A 13,247-nucleotide genomic window follows, 5' to 3' on the forward strand; every position below is an offset into this window, starting at 1 on the left:
AAGTCTTAGACAGTAGTCGAAAAACACATTTCCCATTATAATTTCGCAGAATACCACCAGTCTTGTTGGAAATGCTTCCAGCGCAAGGAAAAAGGACCAAAGACTTTGCTTCCACTTCGTTATTATCACCACTCACACGTTACAAAAAAAATTCAAATGGCTCTGAGCACTATGGGACTTAACATCTATGGTCATCAGTCCCCTAGAACTTAGAACTACTTAAACCTAACTAACCTAAGGACATCACACAACACCCAGTCATCACGAGGCAGAGAAAATCCCTGACCCCGCCGGGAATCGAACCCGGACGCGGGAAGCAAGAACGCTACCGCACGACCACGAGCTGCGGACAACCCACCCCACACGTTACATGGTTGGTATAGCACAACAGGCATCTCATGTGTCTTTCACTGTAACCGTTCTGACAAAAGGTAACTTCGAGATGGGTTAACTCAGTTGACATATTTTGAAGACCAGAGATGACGTGGACGCAGCGAACCAAGGTATAAAGTATCCCTTTGTGCTAAGCTGGATGCTGACAAGTATCAGCCTGTGGATACAAATCAGTGTGAGTTGGCTTCCTACAATGGTATGTCCCAACATACCATCAACTTTCTTCCTGACCAACACATAAAGGCAGGGAAGGCAGCCATACTGTTTCACGTCCATGATGAAACGTTTATTCTGATGGACTAAATTCGGATGTTCTACAAAGCCATTTAAATTTTTACTCACATGGGGCCAAACAACAAGTGTCCTCTACATATCTGAAAAGAAACACATTTTGATATGCCATTTATAAGAAGCCAGCTAACAATGTTCAAAAATGTTCAAAAATGTTCAAATGTGTGTGAAATCTTATGGGACTGCTAAGGTCATCAGTCCCTAAGCTTACACACTACTTAACCTAAATTATCCTAAGCACGATCACACACACCCATGCCCGATGGAGGACTCGAACCTCCGCCGGGACCAGCCGCACAGTCCCTGACTGCAGAGCCTTAGACCGCTCGGAGCAAACAATGATTTGCATCTATAGTCTGATAGTTGTCACTATATGCTCAGCATGAAAGGGTACTTCACAGGGCCCCCGTGAAGGCTTTTCTTCCGAGTTCGCTCATCGTGAAGCGAACTTTCATCAGAATGGTTATAGCAAAATACAAATCAGACATATGTTGCACTTTCAACCAATCATTAATTAGTGATTGATGATAATGATGAGATGGCGCCAAAGTCTATGTCCTTTTTCATTATACAGGATTGGTAATATTCTGCGCAAATGTGATGTGAAATTGTGTTTTCGGCCACAATATAAGATTAGGACCCTTTTAGGACCTGTGAACGATTATCTTGATTTGCTTAAGGTGAGTTTCTATCATATTGTCACCTACACGCAACTGTCACACCTCTAAAATTAGTAATGCTAAGCATTACTTAGTACTTGTGAAGGCACTGACTGTACATGCGAACAAGGAACTGTCCTCTGCGAATTTAGAGATAACGTACTGTTTGTCAAAAGCCCTATCCACAGAAGCCAACATGACATTAGCAAGAAACATTCCAGAGGAAGTTCTACAGACCATAAGACGTTCGTTGTCATGTGGAGTATGACACCTTGTGAGCTGACATACGACTTTTCTGAAATCATGGAGAAAGCTAGTAATGGCTGGTCTGGCAGTCTGACAGTAATAAGTTGTTATTTGTAATGTAAGGAGGCGTCATGCAGTTAGCTGTGGAGCCTACAGTCAGTAACGAGAGACGATCCACATGAGGCATTAAGACTGCCTGTGTAAGTGCTATATCCGCAGGTTATCGCCAATGACAACAGGTATCAATAATACAGGCATGTACAGCAGGTACTCAAAGTTCTGGTCCGCTAGTGCCATCACCTCAGGAAGATCGAACATAAACTTTCTGGGCATCATCATCAGTACGTCGGTATATTACTTGTGGAACATTCTGCAGTTGCTATGGGAACATGGGACATTAGATTCGCGTACAGACGTGCCATCCTTGCCGCCAGCAGCACGAGTACAGCAGTTAACCGCGCCACAATGGCGGATCACTACTTCACGTCCATGAACCACATGCCCACCGAGCAGATACCTTGTATTTAAAAGGATATCGTGCATTTAGAACGCCGCTCAGCTACGCTGCAGTCTGTCCAGTTTGCCGAGTCAAACGAGGATCTGCTCATCGAAGAGTCCAAGCAGCCCAGCAGTTCCACTCACCTTACCAACCTGGACATCACGCATTCACAGCTGAATCTCAGCCTCTCTTACATTGGCCTCCGTGGACTCTGGGCATCAGGACTTGGTATCCACCGATTTTCATTGTCTTTAATTAATGTATTTAAGGACAGCCATCCTCATCAGTTCGTCTGGCCTTAGACTCGTACTGTTCACACTCAGCAGTGATTGTGGTCCACACCAAACATATTCGCCTCAAAAATTTATATATTTTTCACCAACTCTAAGAGGCAATTATTCAGTACCAGGTATCTACGTTTGTTCTTTGTGTTCATGTTATCTTCTGTCTGACTACTTTTGTGAATTTTAGTTGAGAGTCTGTTCTTTTATACTTGTTAAAATAAAATTTGGTTTTATATCCGCCTGGGAATCTCGTCTTGCATTGTGTGCCAGCAAGAGGCTACTACAGTAAGCCCAAAGCTACACTGTTCATCTGAGTTTTGTCTATGGATTTCAGAACTTTGCTGACTATTGGTAGCATTCAGTTCTAGCTTAGCTTAGCTTCACTTATTGGTACGAAGTATTACATAGGTGATTATATTCGCTCTTCGTTTAAGTTCTTAGCTTCGTCATGAGTCAGGCAAGTGAACCCATTGTTTTGTATATTAGAACTTTTTATGTCAAACCTAATTCTTATCCTGAACCACTTTCAGAATATCCTCAATTTCCAGATGAGTTTTTACCATCTCAAAACATGCTTTAGCCTTGTGTATTTCAGATTCTGCTAGAGGAACCCACTTCTGTTTACTGTCTCAAAACTACTTGCAGGATGTAATGAGAGGTAAGTGTCATGTTTTTTGGCTAAGTGTAACTTTACGATGCGACAGTATTCCATGCAGTCTCTGCGTGTCCATCTTTTTAGCGATGGTTGCAGAACTCGGCTGTTTGATAGCTGATGTCAAATTAAACGGCTTTCAGCCGTAAATTTTCGACCTTATTATATTGTACAAACAGTTTCAGCGCTTTACTATGCCATTTTGAGTCGGCAGGAGATGGTTGAAGTGGTCACTGCAACAAGTAGATATCTACTAATACCAGTATTGCTGGCCCCTGTTTTGATCGCAAGCGAAGAAGATTATTCCTGAACGTCGGTCAGGGGCCTGAAGATGACGTTGAAAATTGACGGCTAAAAGGCGTTTAATTTGACATGCAGTTGTATGTCATATATTGGTCAGACCACCAGGACTGTGGAAGACCGGTGTACAGAATGTAATCATCACACATGCTTGCAAAATCCAATCAAATATGCTATTGAAGAACATTGTCTTGGCGCCAGTTATCCCATGAAATAAAACAATATGGACATTCTGCCACGCAATTCCATCTATGGGCATAGTGATACTAAGGAAGCCGTCGAAATTGAATCAGTAAGTGACCTTATAAATCGAGATGGAGGTTCCTGCTTGATTTCTGAGTGAAATTCTGCTCTCTCTCTCTCTCTCTCTCTCTCTCTCTCTCTCTCTCTCTCTCTCTCTCTCTCTAGTCAAATGAAATGAATGCAACCTCACTTATCGATTATTAATATTCACAGTCGATAATATCTGACGTTGGTCATCTTTGGCTATGGATTTTCAGAGTTCATTTTTTATTTCTAGAGTGATTTAATCAGGATGGTAATATTGGAAAAGTATAAAATACCAGTACCTAAACATTTATTCTCTTGATAATGAAAAACATCAAATGTAGAACATGAATTTTCAACATAAAATTTCAATATGGCTTTGACATATATGACAGAAAAATGATTTTTTACATTCTAAAAAATTTTTTGGGGGCATATTCATCCCACTAAATACAAATTACGTACAAATCACCAGAATTACTAGGGAGTGCAGTAATGTTTATAATCTCTGTCTATGATGTGTAATACTCATAAAATACTATTTGAAACAGATGCACTGTGCCAGCTGTGAACACTCACCATCATGTTTGATCACTGGTTCTTGAAGCTTCTAGGTAGGTGGTGGTATTAGATTGATGTGGGCTATAGATGTCCCAATGTTCAAATCTATGTACTACTGTAGTGGGAAATATTTGGTCCATCAACCATGGAAGGGTTACTCAGACATGTTATAATTTGTCAGACATATAAACACAAACAAGATCAGGACATTTTATTTGTGTGTTTGTTGCAGAAAAATTCCACTTCAAGTTCTGTGCAACTATGTTTAAGTTTAGCAAGTGTTATTTACGATGCAGAAATATAATATTGATCTGAAGGACATATGTACATTAATGTAACATTGGGTAAAAATATGTATTACAATTTAAAAGACGTATCATTCTAATACAAATCTAGGTGTTTAATTGTTGACATTCAAGACAAACATTTGGGACCTATCTTGGATTAAAAAAACCCGATATCTGACAAAACTTTTTTTTAACATTTTCTATTTTCATCAGCAACATTTTCTTACCAATTGTCAAAGAACTGGTAGAAAAACTTAAAGGTACAACTGAATGCAATAGTCTGTAATGAACTAAAGGCTTTAACAGAAACACGTCGACTTGATGCCATTAATGAATGATATTATCTGAATATTGGAAATATCTGTCCATATGTTATTTGCAGGAATAATTTACATTTAGCACAAGTATACAGTCTGCTACACATTTTATGGTGATTCGTTGAATAATCTGATATTAACATACTGTGTGCCAATGCAATTCTATTTTTTTTTTTTTTTTTGCAGAATTAAATTTAATAAAATGAGTGTTGTATCATGTAATAACTGGTAATCATATTTTTCTTTAAAAACAATATATAGATATTTTACATTTATCTATTTCCACTTTCGACTATCTGTCTATATCATTGAGTACACTTTTCTTTGTAAATGTTCTGGTTGGGTTGTTTGGGGAAGGAGACCAGACAGCGAGGTCATCGGTCTCATCGGATTAGGGAAGGACAGGGAAGGAAGTCGGCCGTGCCCTTTGAAAGGAACCATCCCGGCATTTGCCTGGAACAATTTAGGGAAATCACAGAAAACCTGAATCAGGATGGCCGGAAGCGAGATTGAACCGTCGTCCTCCCGAATGCGAGTCCAGTGTAAATGTTCTGACCACTCTAGTTAAGAGAGAGTTTCATAAAATTTTAAAGTAGGCTTTTGTCTTAAAGCTGGTAGTCACTAGCCACACCTCCATACAGCTAAAGAATTATAAGTCAAGTACTCACTATTTGCCCATGAGATAAATAAGAACATTTTCGCATTTACGATGGACCCAGTTGGAAATTATTCACAACAATTTTGAAGAGATGATATTTTAGAGAAAAACAGCTCAAATTATAAATAGGCTTTGTACTCGTATAATAGTGAATTTTATAAGTTTTATTTTATTGTACCTTATTTTTCATCCTGGTGAGCCGAATGAGCCAAAGTGCGAGCTTTTATGCTACCTGGTGGCATTGCAGACTGGCGGTGCGGTAAGGAAAGTATGTGAGTGGAACAGAAACGATTGGGGAATCATTCTAGTAATGGTTTATGTCCCAAATGAGGAAATCCACTCAAATAAGCAACTCTGACAAAACGCTGATTGTTGTGACCCGGAATGCTGGAACGAAAATCTCTGCAACGTCAAAGCTAATCAGCTGTTAGCGTTCTTGTGTCACGAGCATCCATGGAGAGTGGTTGCAGGGCGGTGAAACCACGAATAAACGACAAGGTGTCGGTTGTTCACATCTCGTCAAGGAATGTCGCGATCGGAGACTTATTCACTCTGTAAAGCGGGATAGGTGGCGAGCTGTGGCAGATCTGGCAGACGACCCCTACGTGTTCCTATGTTTAGCCAGCAATATCGTCAGTTACGACTGCAGTTGAGACGGGAACTTGGAGATTCGTGGATCAGGGAAAACGTGTTGCCTGGTTGGATGAAACACGAACCGTGTCAAGCACGCAGGCCAATGGGTGACATTCACCTAGGCTTACACCGGATCTGTGGTAGTAATCGAAGGCACAACGACAGCGTTGGACCACGTGAACATTATTGCATATTATCTACATGTCTTCACGCCTAATGTCTTCCAGAATGGTAATGTTCTCTTTCAGAGGATTGCTGTCCATGAACAGGGCCAGAATCGTTTTATATATGCTCTTAGGAACGTGATGGTGAACTCACTTTGATGTCTCTGTCATCAGAAAACCTACCAAGGACTTGTCGAATCCATGCGACGCACTAGCACTGTTGCGTGACATTCCAATGATGGACCTATATACCATTAAGCAAGTGGTCACACTACAAGCCCGTATTCATCAATCTCATAGCGATCGTGGAAACTGGAGTGGCCGAGCGGTTCTAGGCGCTACAGTCTGGAACCGCGCGACCGCCACGGTCGCAGGTTCGAATCCTGCCTCGGGCATGGATGTGTGTGATGTCCTTAGGTTAGTTAGGTTTAGGTAGTTCTAAGTTCTAGGGGACTGATGACCTCAGAAGTTAAGTCTCATAGTGCTCAGAGCCATTTGAACAATGTTTTGATCGTGAAATCAAGATTAAATTAATTACAACACGCACAAACATTCTACTCGCGTTCCATATGTGAATGAAACAGGAAAACGCCCTGATAACTGGTAGACATACCTTCTGCCATGCACTCCACATTGCTTCGCTGAGAATAGATACTAATGTAGATCTGTAGGTGTGTTCTAGCTCTAACAACAATTGATATCAAAAGGTTGGTTAACTTGGATGTTTACATGAAGTACATCAAAAACTCAGATTCAGTGAGTCATAAAGAGTCATAAGTGGTCATAAGAATTGAAAAATCAAATTTTACATCTAACTTATCCCACGGTTTCTTGTCATAGCTACGAGGATGTGCTGAAAAGTAACACCTCCAAATTTTTTATGTGAAAACCCTTGAATCTTTTTAAATAAAATAAACGCCATTTAACATTCAGCATCTTTGTTCTTCATATTTGCAGCCGTCTGCTGGTAGAGGCCTCAATTGTAGCATGTAACATAGTGGTATATAACGTAACTATGTCGGTGGGTGAGGAACAGCGTGCTGTAATCGAGTTTCGAATTCGAAGAGTTCGTCCACACATGCAGCACCAACCCTCTCCTTCAGCATGACAATGCCAGAGCGCTGCGAAGTCTACAACGATTCGTCGCCTTGCGTTCTCTGTCATCGATCATCCTTCATACAGTCCCGACTAGGCCCCATCCGATTTTCATCTGTCTCCAAAACTTAAAGAACACCTACGAGGAGTTCACTCTGACAGTGTTCAAGAAGTGCAAGCAGAGGTGAGGGTGTGGCTCCGTCAACAAAATCAAACGTTTTAACGTGATAGTATCAACCAACTCGTCTACCATTGTGAGAAATGTGATCGTCACCGGGGTGATTATATTGAGAAATAAAAATGTACGCATGAAGAATAAAGATGTAGAATGTTGCTAACGTTTGTTTTATTTAAGAACCTTTAAGAGTTTTCACATAAATTCCGAGGCACCACAGACGCAAAGATGCGAGCTTGCGCGAGTGCCATACACACTCGCCACTTGCCCGAGTGCCCCCAGCACCACGGGCAGAACTGTGGATGAAGATACCGACTTCGCCTCGGCCAATTGCCGGCCGAGTGCAATCCGCCAATGACCAGACGACATAGGACAGAAGCGTACTCTGAAGATAGAAGAGCAGCGCTCACCCACTTCGTTATACATCATCGTCGGGGGTCGACTTAGGCAGGAACGTCGTTTAGTGAACTCTTACAAGCGAACATACAGTTTTTGTAAATTGCATTTGCTGTGTACTGTGAAGACCTTTTAAGTGTTTTATTACATGCAGTGTTGCAGACTTCATTATTCAACAAGTCAAAAAGATAACTAAACCTTTTTAACTCATTTGTGTGACTACTTTACTAATTTGTTGGAGTGTTGTAGAACCTTCGTTCTCCTATCCTATTCCCTGACCCTGGGGCATGGCTGTGTAATAGTGGCAGGGAGAAATTGTCTTAGCGGCGTACTGCACCAGAAGCCGTTTCACGAATTCACAAACTCTGCCTGTCGTAACAACAGTGGCAACTCGACCTCCACTGCAGTAGCGACGAGGCCGTTACAAAACTGACGAGTGTTTACCAAATATCCTGCGAAAACCTGTTCATCTCTGTATATCTATGTGTAACCTACATCCGCTTGAACCTTCTTATTAAAATCAATCCTTTGTCTCCCTCTACAATTTTGTGCGTCACCTTTTTGGGCTAAATACCTCATTCAGATAGACTGCTTGAAATGAGGTCCAGATAAATGAAGCGTCACACAAAAAAATCTTGTTTGAATAAGCTTACTTTTGATGCATCGAAATGTTAGACGACTAACAATAAGAGTTAATGAACTTTCTGTTTACATGACCTAGAATGTTAAAAAGGAGTTGACGAATAGCAGCCTATTTCTGTAGAGTAGAGAATGAGACAGTGGTGCATAAAAATCTTTGACCGTTTACCCAGTGCGTTGGGAACCCAGTAGACAAAATTAATTTCTAACATAAACTTAAAATCATGTCATCTTGAGAGCTACTTGTAATCCACAGAACAATTTCTGAATGAGTAATAACGGAATGCGTCTATGTGTATGTCAATGTGTAAGACCAGCCTAAAACAATTTTATAAATTTTCAGCACTTTGTCACATTTTTGGCTGAGATATTGCTAAAATTTACTCGATCCACATCACAGCAAGGGATCGCAATTACTATCTATCGAAGATGCTAATGGATGACCAACCAACTAACTCCAGAAACATTTTCTCGAAAAATTGTAGATTCGTGTAGAAATGTGAAAAGAGGCGTACCGCTGAAACGGCCTGTCGGACGTTCCTTACGCACCAGTATTTCGTAGTTTAAACAGGTATGTGGTAAAAGTATCCATTCACTCGTAGGCTCTTCCCATACCGCGCCCTATTGTCTACGTGGCTCGTGCTTGCGCTCCCTTTCGGGTCTGTCTCTCAGAAGGGCAGGGCCTCAGACAAGGTCAACCGATTCGCCTCGTATTTGCTCGCTTATGTACAACCGACAATGAAAGACACTAAGACGTTCTGGCTTAACAACCCGCCCCTTCCCCCATCCCGTTCCTGAGAAAACCAACTCTAAAGTCATGACACGCAATCGACTCAGAATTGACAGGATCGAGAGAATTTAAAACTGAGTATTTTTCATCGACGTATATGAGGTCAGCGAAGCATATTTTCCTAGAAAATGAGGAAAGGAACTTTTTCGACTGCCGCTTTTGTATCATAAGCTCCACACTGTTAAACGGAAGCATGGAAGCAGAGAACCTGTGTTCGATTTCCAGGTGCATTCTGCAGGTAAGTTTTTCCTTTTTTCCCTTTTATATTTTTTTCTGCACAGAAACTGGAGGAATAGGACGATTAACAAAATACGTAAATCAATAATAAATAGTAACAAAGTAGCAAAGTAGCAAAACAAATTTCTGAAAGACTTGGATTAGTAAAGATTTAAAATATGTGGCTTCATTGTGTAAAAACAAGTTCCGAGTAAGATTGCTGCAAAGACGAGCATCCGACGCACGTTATCGCATAAGGCTTCAAAAACTAGCCTCCATCGCGGCTGGTAGTATACATAAAATAACGCTTTCGTACACGTCGTTATATTCCATCGCAGCGACTGGAAAATTATTGCTGAAAGTTTTCGTGCTTGTAACAAACTAAGGAGCAATTTGGTATTCGGGGCATAGAAGAGGTCAATCGTTTAACCCATTCGTTAAAAAAGTTTACTTCACTTACTCCGAATCCGGGAAATAGAAAACTTCAATTTACAAAGCACATCATGAGAATATTTTAAAACCATACATTGCTGGCAACAAGTTTAGTCTGATATTGGATTCCAAGGGTGAGAAACCAACAACATCGTGCATGACAGCATGTTTATAGACGACGAGGATCAACTGACATTCACGGTAGAAGTAATAACTGTATACCAGACAGATGCCGTAAAAAAAACTTTATTTCCAGGCTTCAAAGTAACGGTCTGCTTCCGGCAACCGAGCGGGAATTGCGCAACCAAGCGGATGTAACAACGATTCGCAGCGTATGATCAGCTTTCAGCACCGATTTTTCAGTCAATGTTGTCGAATGCGTGGTATGCACTAAAATTAATTCCCGAAAAAGAAATATTTTAAAATGTAAATCAAGTTTAATAACTCTTCATAATGAGGGGCCACAGTCATAATATATTTCTTTAAAGTCAGAACCGCCATTAGACTTGTTTACTTGGAGTTTTACATTTACACTTACACAATCATGATATCGGCTTCAAAGTGCCATTATCAAGTGTTTTAAGTGTTATAAATTGTCTAAGATGGCATACTGTCGTATGAAAATACGCTATTAGACACATTGTCTAAGAGTCGATATTTCTGGCAGTTTGTTTTCCTCTGAATTTCCGGAAGAAACGATGTAACTGCACTAAGATTACATTGTTAGATGTTCTAGGTTCCACGAGTAAATTTTCTTCGAATATTTGTATGACGACCATAATCCATCCGATTGTTCGAAGGAAACTAGGGGCGTGTAACAGAGTGAGTGAAAGAGACACTGTAAATCAACCAGGATAAAATTTTTAACTCTTTACTAACCTAAGTCGTTTGAGAAATTTATTTGCCTTCAGTGTTATCATTCACTGTTGATTTACTTACCTTGTTGTCCCTCCTACGCCTACCAATTTCGAGGCGGGAAGAATTCAAATAAAAAGAACTGCAGAATGCAACTGAGAATCGAACATAGCTTCTCTGCTCCGCAGCCACACATCTTAACTGTTACTCCAGCAGCGTTTTCACTGAACGGCTCTTACCTTACAGAAACATAAGCGGCAGTCGAAAAAGTTTATTTCCACGATTTCCAGTTAAATATGCGTTTCCGGACCCCATGTAAGTTGAAAAATGCTCAGTTTTCAATTATATATCGATCCCGTCGATCGCATGTCATTAACTTTAGGGGTAATTTTCTCAAAAACAGGGGGTTGTTCAGCCAAAATTTCTTGGAGTCTTTCATTGTAAGTTGTACACAAGCGACCTGTAAAATATTAGCCTTGTCAGTGGACTTCTAATCACCACGGTGTACGTATATCCGCGGTCTGTGTGTCCAGGTAGTAGTGAAACTTGCGATTTATTTGTCACAAATAAGATCTTACTTTTTCGGTGGTTCGTAACATTATCATTAGTTCCACAGATGGACGTCCTAAAATTCTTCGATTCCTTGGACTCTACTCTGTTCGCTAGCGCCATTTCTCTTTGCTTATGACGCATGTAATTGTTGTAGTTGTGAATCATTGCTCGATATCTGTATATTTATTTCGTTTCAATCGTTCGTTCCCTGTAAGTCTTTAATTACGAACGTTCGTTTATTTATGTTCGAGCGACATTACTAAACTTTGCAAGTCTTACACGTACGTATAATCACCATACGTCTCCCTCACTCTGTTACGGAGATACGACTAATTCCTTTCTCGAAGTGAGCGCGAATCGAGCTCGCAGTTCCGTGGCCTAAGCACACAGGCACTCGGGGGACACATTCACAAGGACGGCCTACGGCCTGCTGTTAAAATGTGAACGAAAAGAGAAAAAGGTTCAAATGGCTCTGATCACTATGGGACTTAACATCTGAGGTCATCAGTCCCCTAGAACTTAGAACTACTTAAACCTAACTAACCTAAGGACATCTCACACATCCATGCCCGAGGCATGATTCGAACCTGCGACCGTAGCGGTCACGCGGCTCCAGACTGATGCGCCTAGAACCGCTCAGCCACTCCGGCCTGCTTTCTTTCTCAGAAAAACATTCAGACACACATACAAAACATATGAACAATTATCAAGCTACAGACACAACACGACGAAAAGACGAAAGGTAAACACACAGTGACAATTGGGAACACACCGAGCGAGGTGGCACAGTGGTTAGCATACTGGACTCGCATTCGGGAGGACGACGGTTTAATCCCGCGTCCGGCCATCCTGATTTAGGTTTTCCGTGATTTCTCTAAATCGCTCCAGGCAAATGCCGGGATGGTTCCTCTGAAAGGGCACGGCCGACTTCCTTCCCCGTCCTTCCCTAATCCGATGAGACCGATGACCTCGATGTTTGGTCTCTTCCTCCAAACAAGCAACCGACAACTGGGAACACTACACACTGTAAACACACTTCAGCACACAGTGGAAAGTGCAAGTGAGATGTAGTAGTAAATGTGAGTAAAAAACATGGGAAATCGTCCATCTTGAGTATGGGGTTCAAGTAAAAATATCTCCCTACGTATGTCGGCCTGAAACTGCCGGTAGAAGTATGCGACCATTATTATTAATTTAATTGACTGGGTTTTAGAAACGTTGAGTATTCGCAAACAAACGGGTACTACTTGTTTTTTGGTACATTTATTCCAAATGAGATGTTTCGGGATCTGATCATCATCATCAGATTTCATGGTGTAAACAATATAAGAAATAATTAGTTTTACATTTTTAAGGCACCAAATGTTCCCAAGAATCTGCAAAATCGAAAGTGTCAGAACCAATACATACCACTTCATAGCAAAAATAACAGACATTTAGGTCCTTAAGCACACATTCACGAACCAAAAAGTGTGACATATAATTTAAACTTGGAAAATGGGAATGTGGGTCGTGAGAAGGCCTACGGAAAACTGCTACTTCAGTGCGCTCGCTCTTGCTAGGCAAACCACGCGACATTTGCACAGCCGCAGTGCCGTAAGGTGGTGCCCTCTTTCACCGCGTGGCTTAACTAGCAAGGGGGAGCGTACTGAAGTAGCAGTTTTTCGTAGTCCTTCTCACAACCAATATTCCCATTTTCCAAATTTAAACTGTGTGTCACACCTTTTGGTTCGTGAATGCATGAGTAATGAATAAGATAAAGTTTTTTCTATGAAATGGTGTGTATTGGTTCTGACAGTTGAATTTTGCACTTGTTAATATTTCGTGTTTTAAAAATGTATAACTAATTATTTGTTATGATGTTTACACCAGAAAATCTGATGATG

At 40.9% G+C, this 13,247-nt stretch overlaps 1 protein-coding gene across 1 annotated transcript in view; it reads left to right on the plus strand.

The window, feature by feature from the left end:
* LOC124774994 overlaps positions 1 to 4,948 on the plus strand; it is a 60,656-nt gene extending 55,708 nt beyond the window's left edge. The window contains exon 7 of the mRNA XM_047249748.1: positions 4,943 to 4,948. Within this exon, the coding sequence (XP_047105704.1) occupies positions 4,943 to 4,948 (6 nt within the window). The remainder of the gene's footprint in view (positions 1 to 4,942) is intronic.
* Positions 4,949 to 13,247: the final 8,299 nt, after the last annotated feature.

Source organism: Schistocerca piceifrons, chromosome 1, assembly GCF_021461385.2.
Source record: "Schistocerca piceifrons isolate TAMUIC-IGC-003096 chromosome 1, iqSchPice1.1, whole genome shotgun sequence".
Lineage (NCBI taxonomy): Eukaryota > Metazoa > Arthropoda > Insecta > Orthoptera > Acrididae > Schistocerca > Schistocerca piceifrons.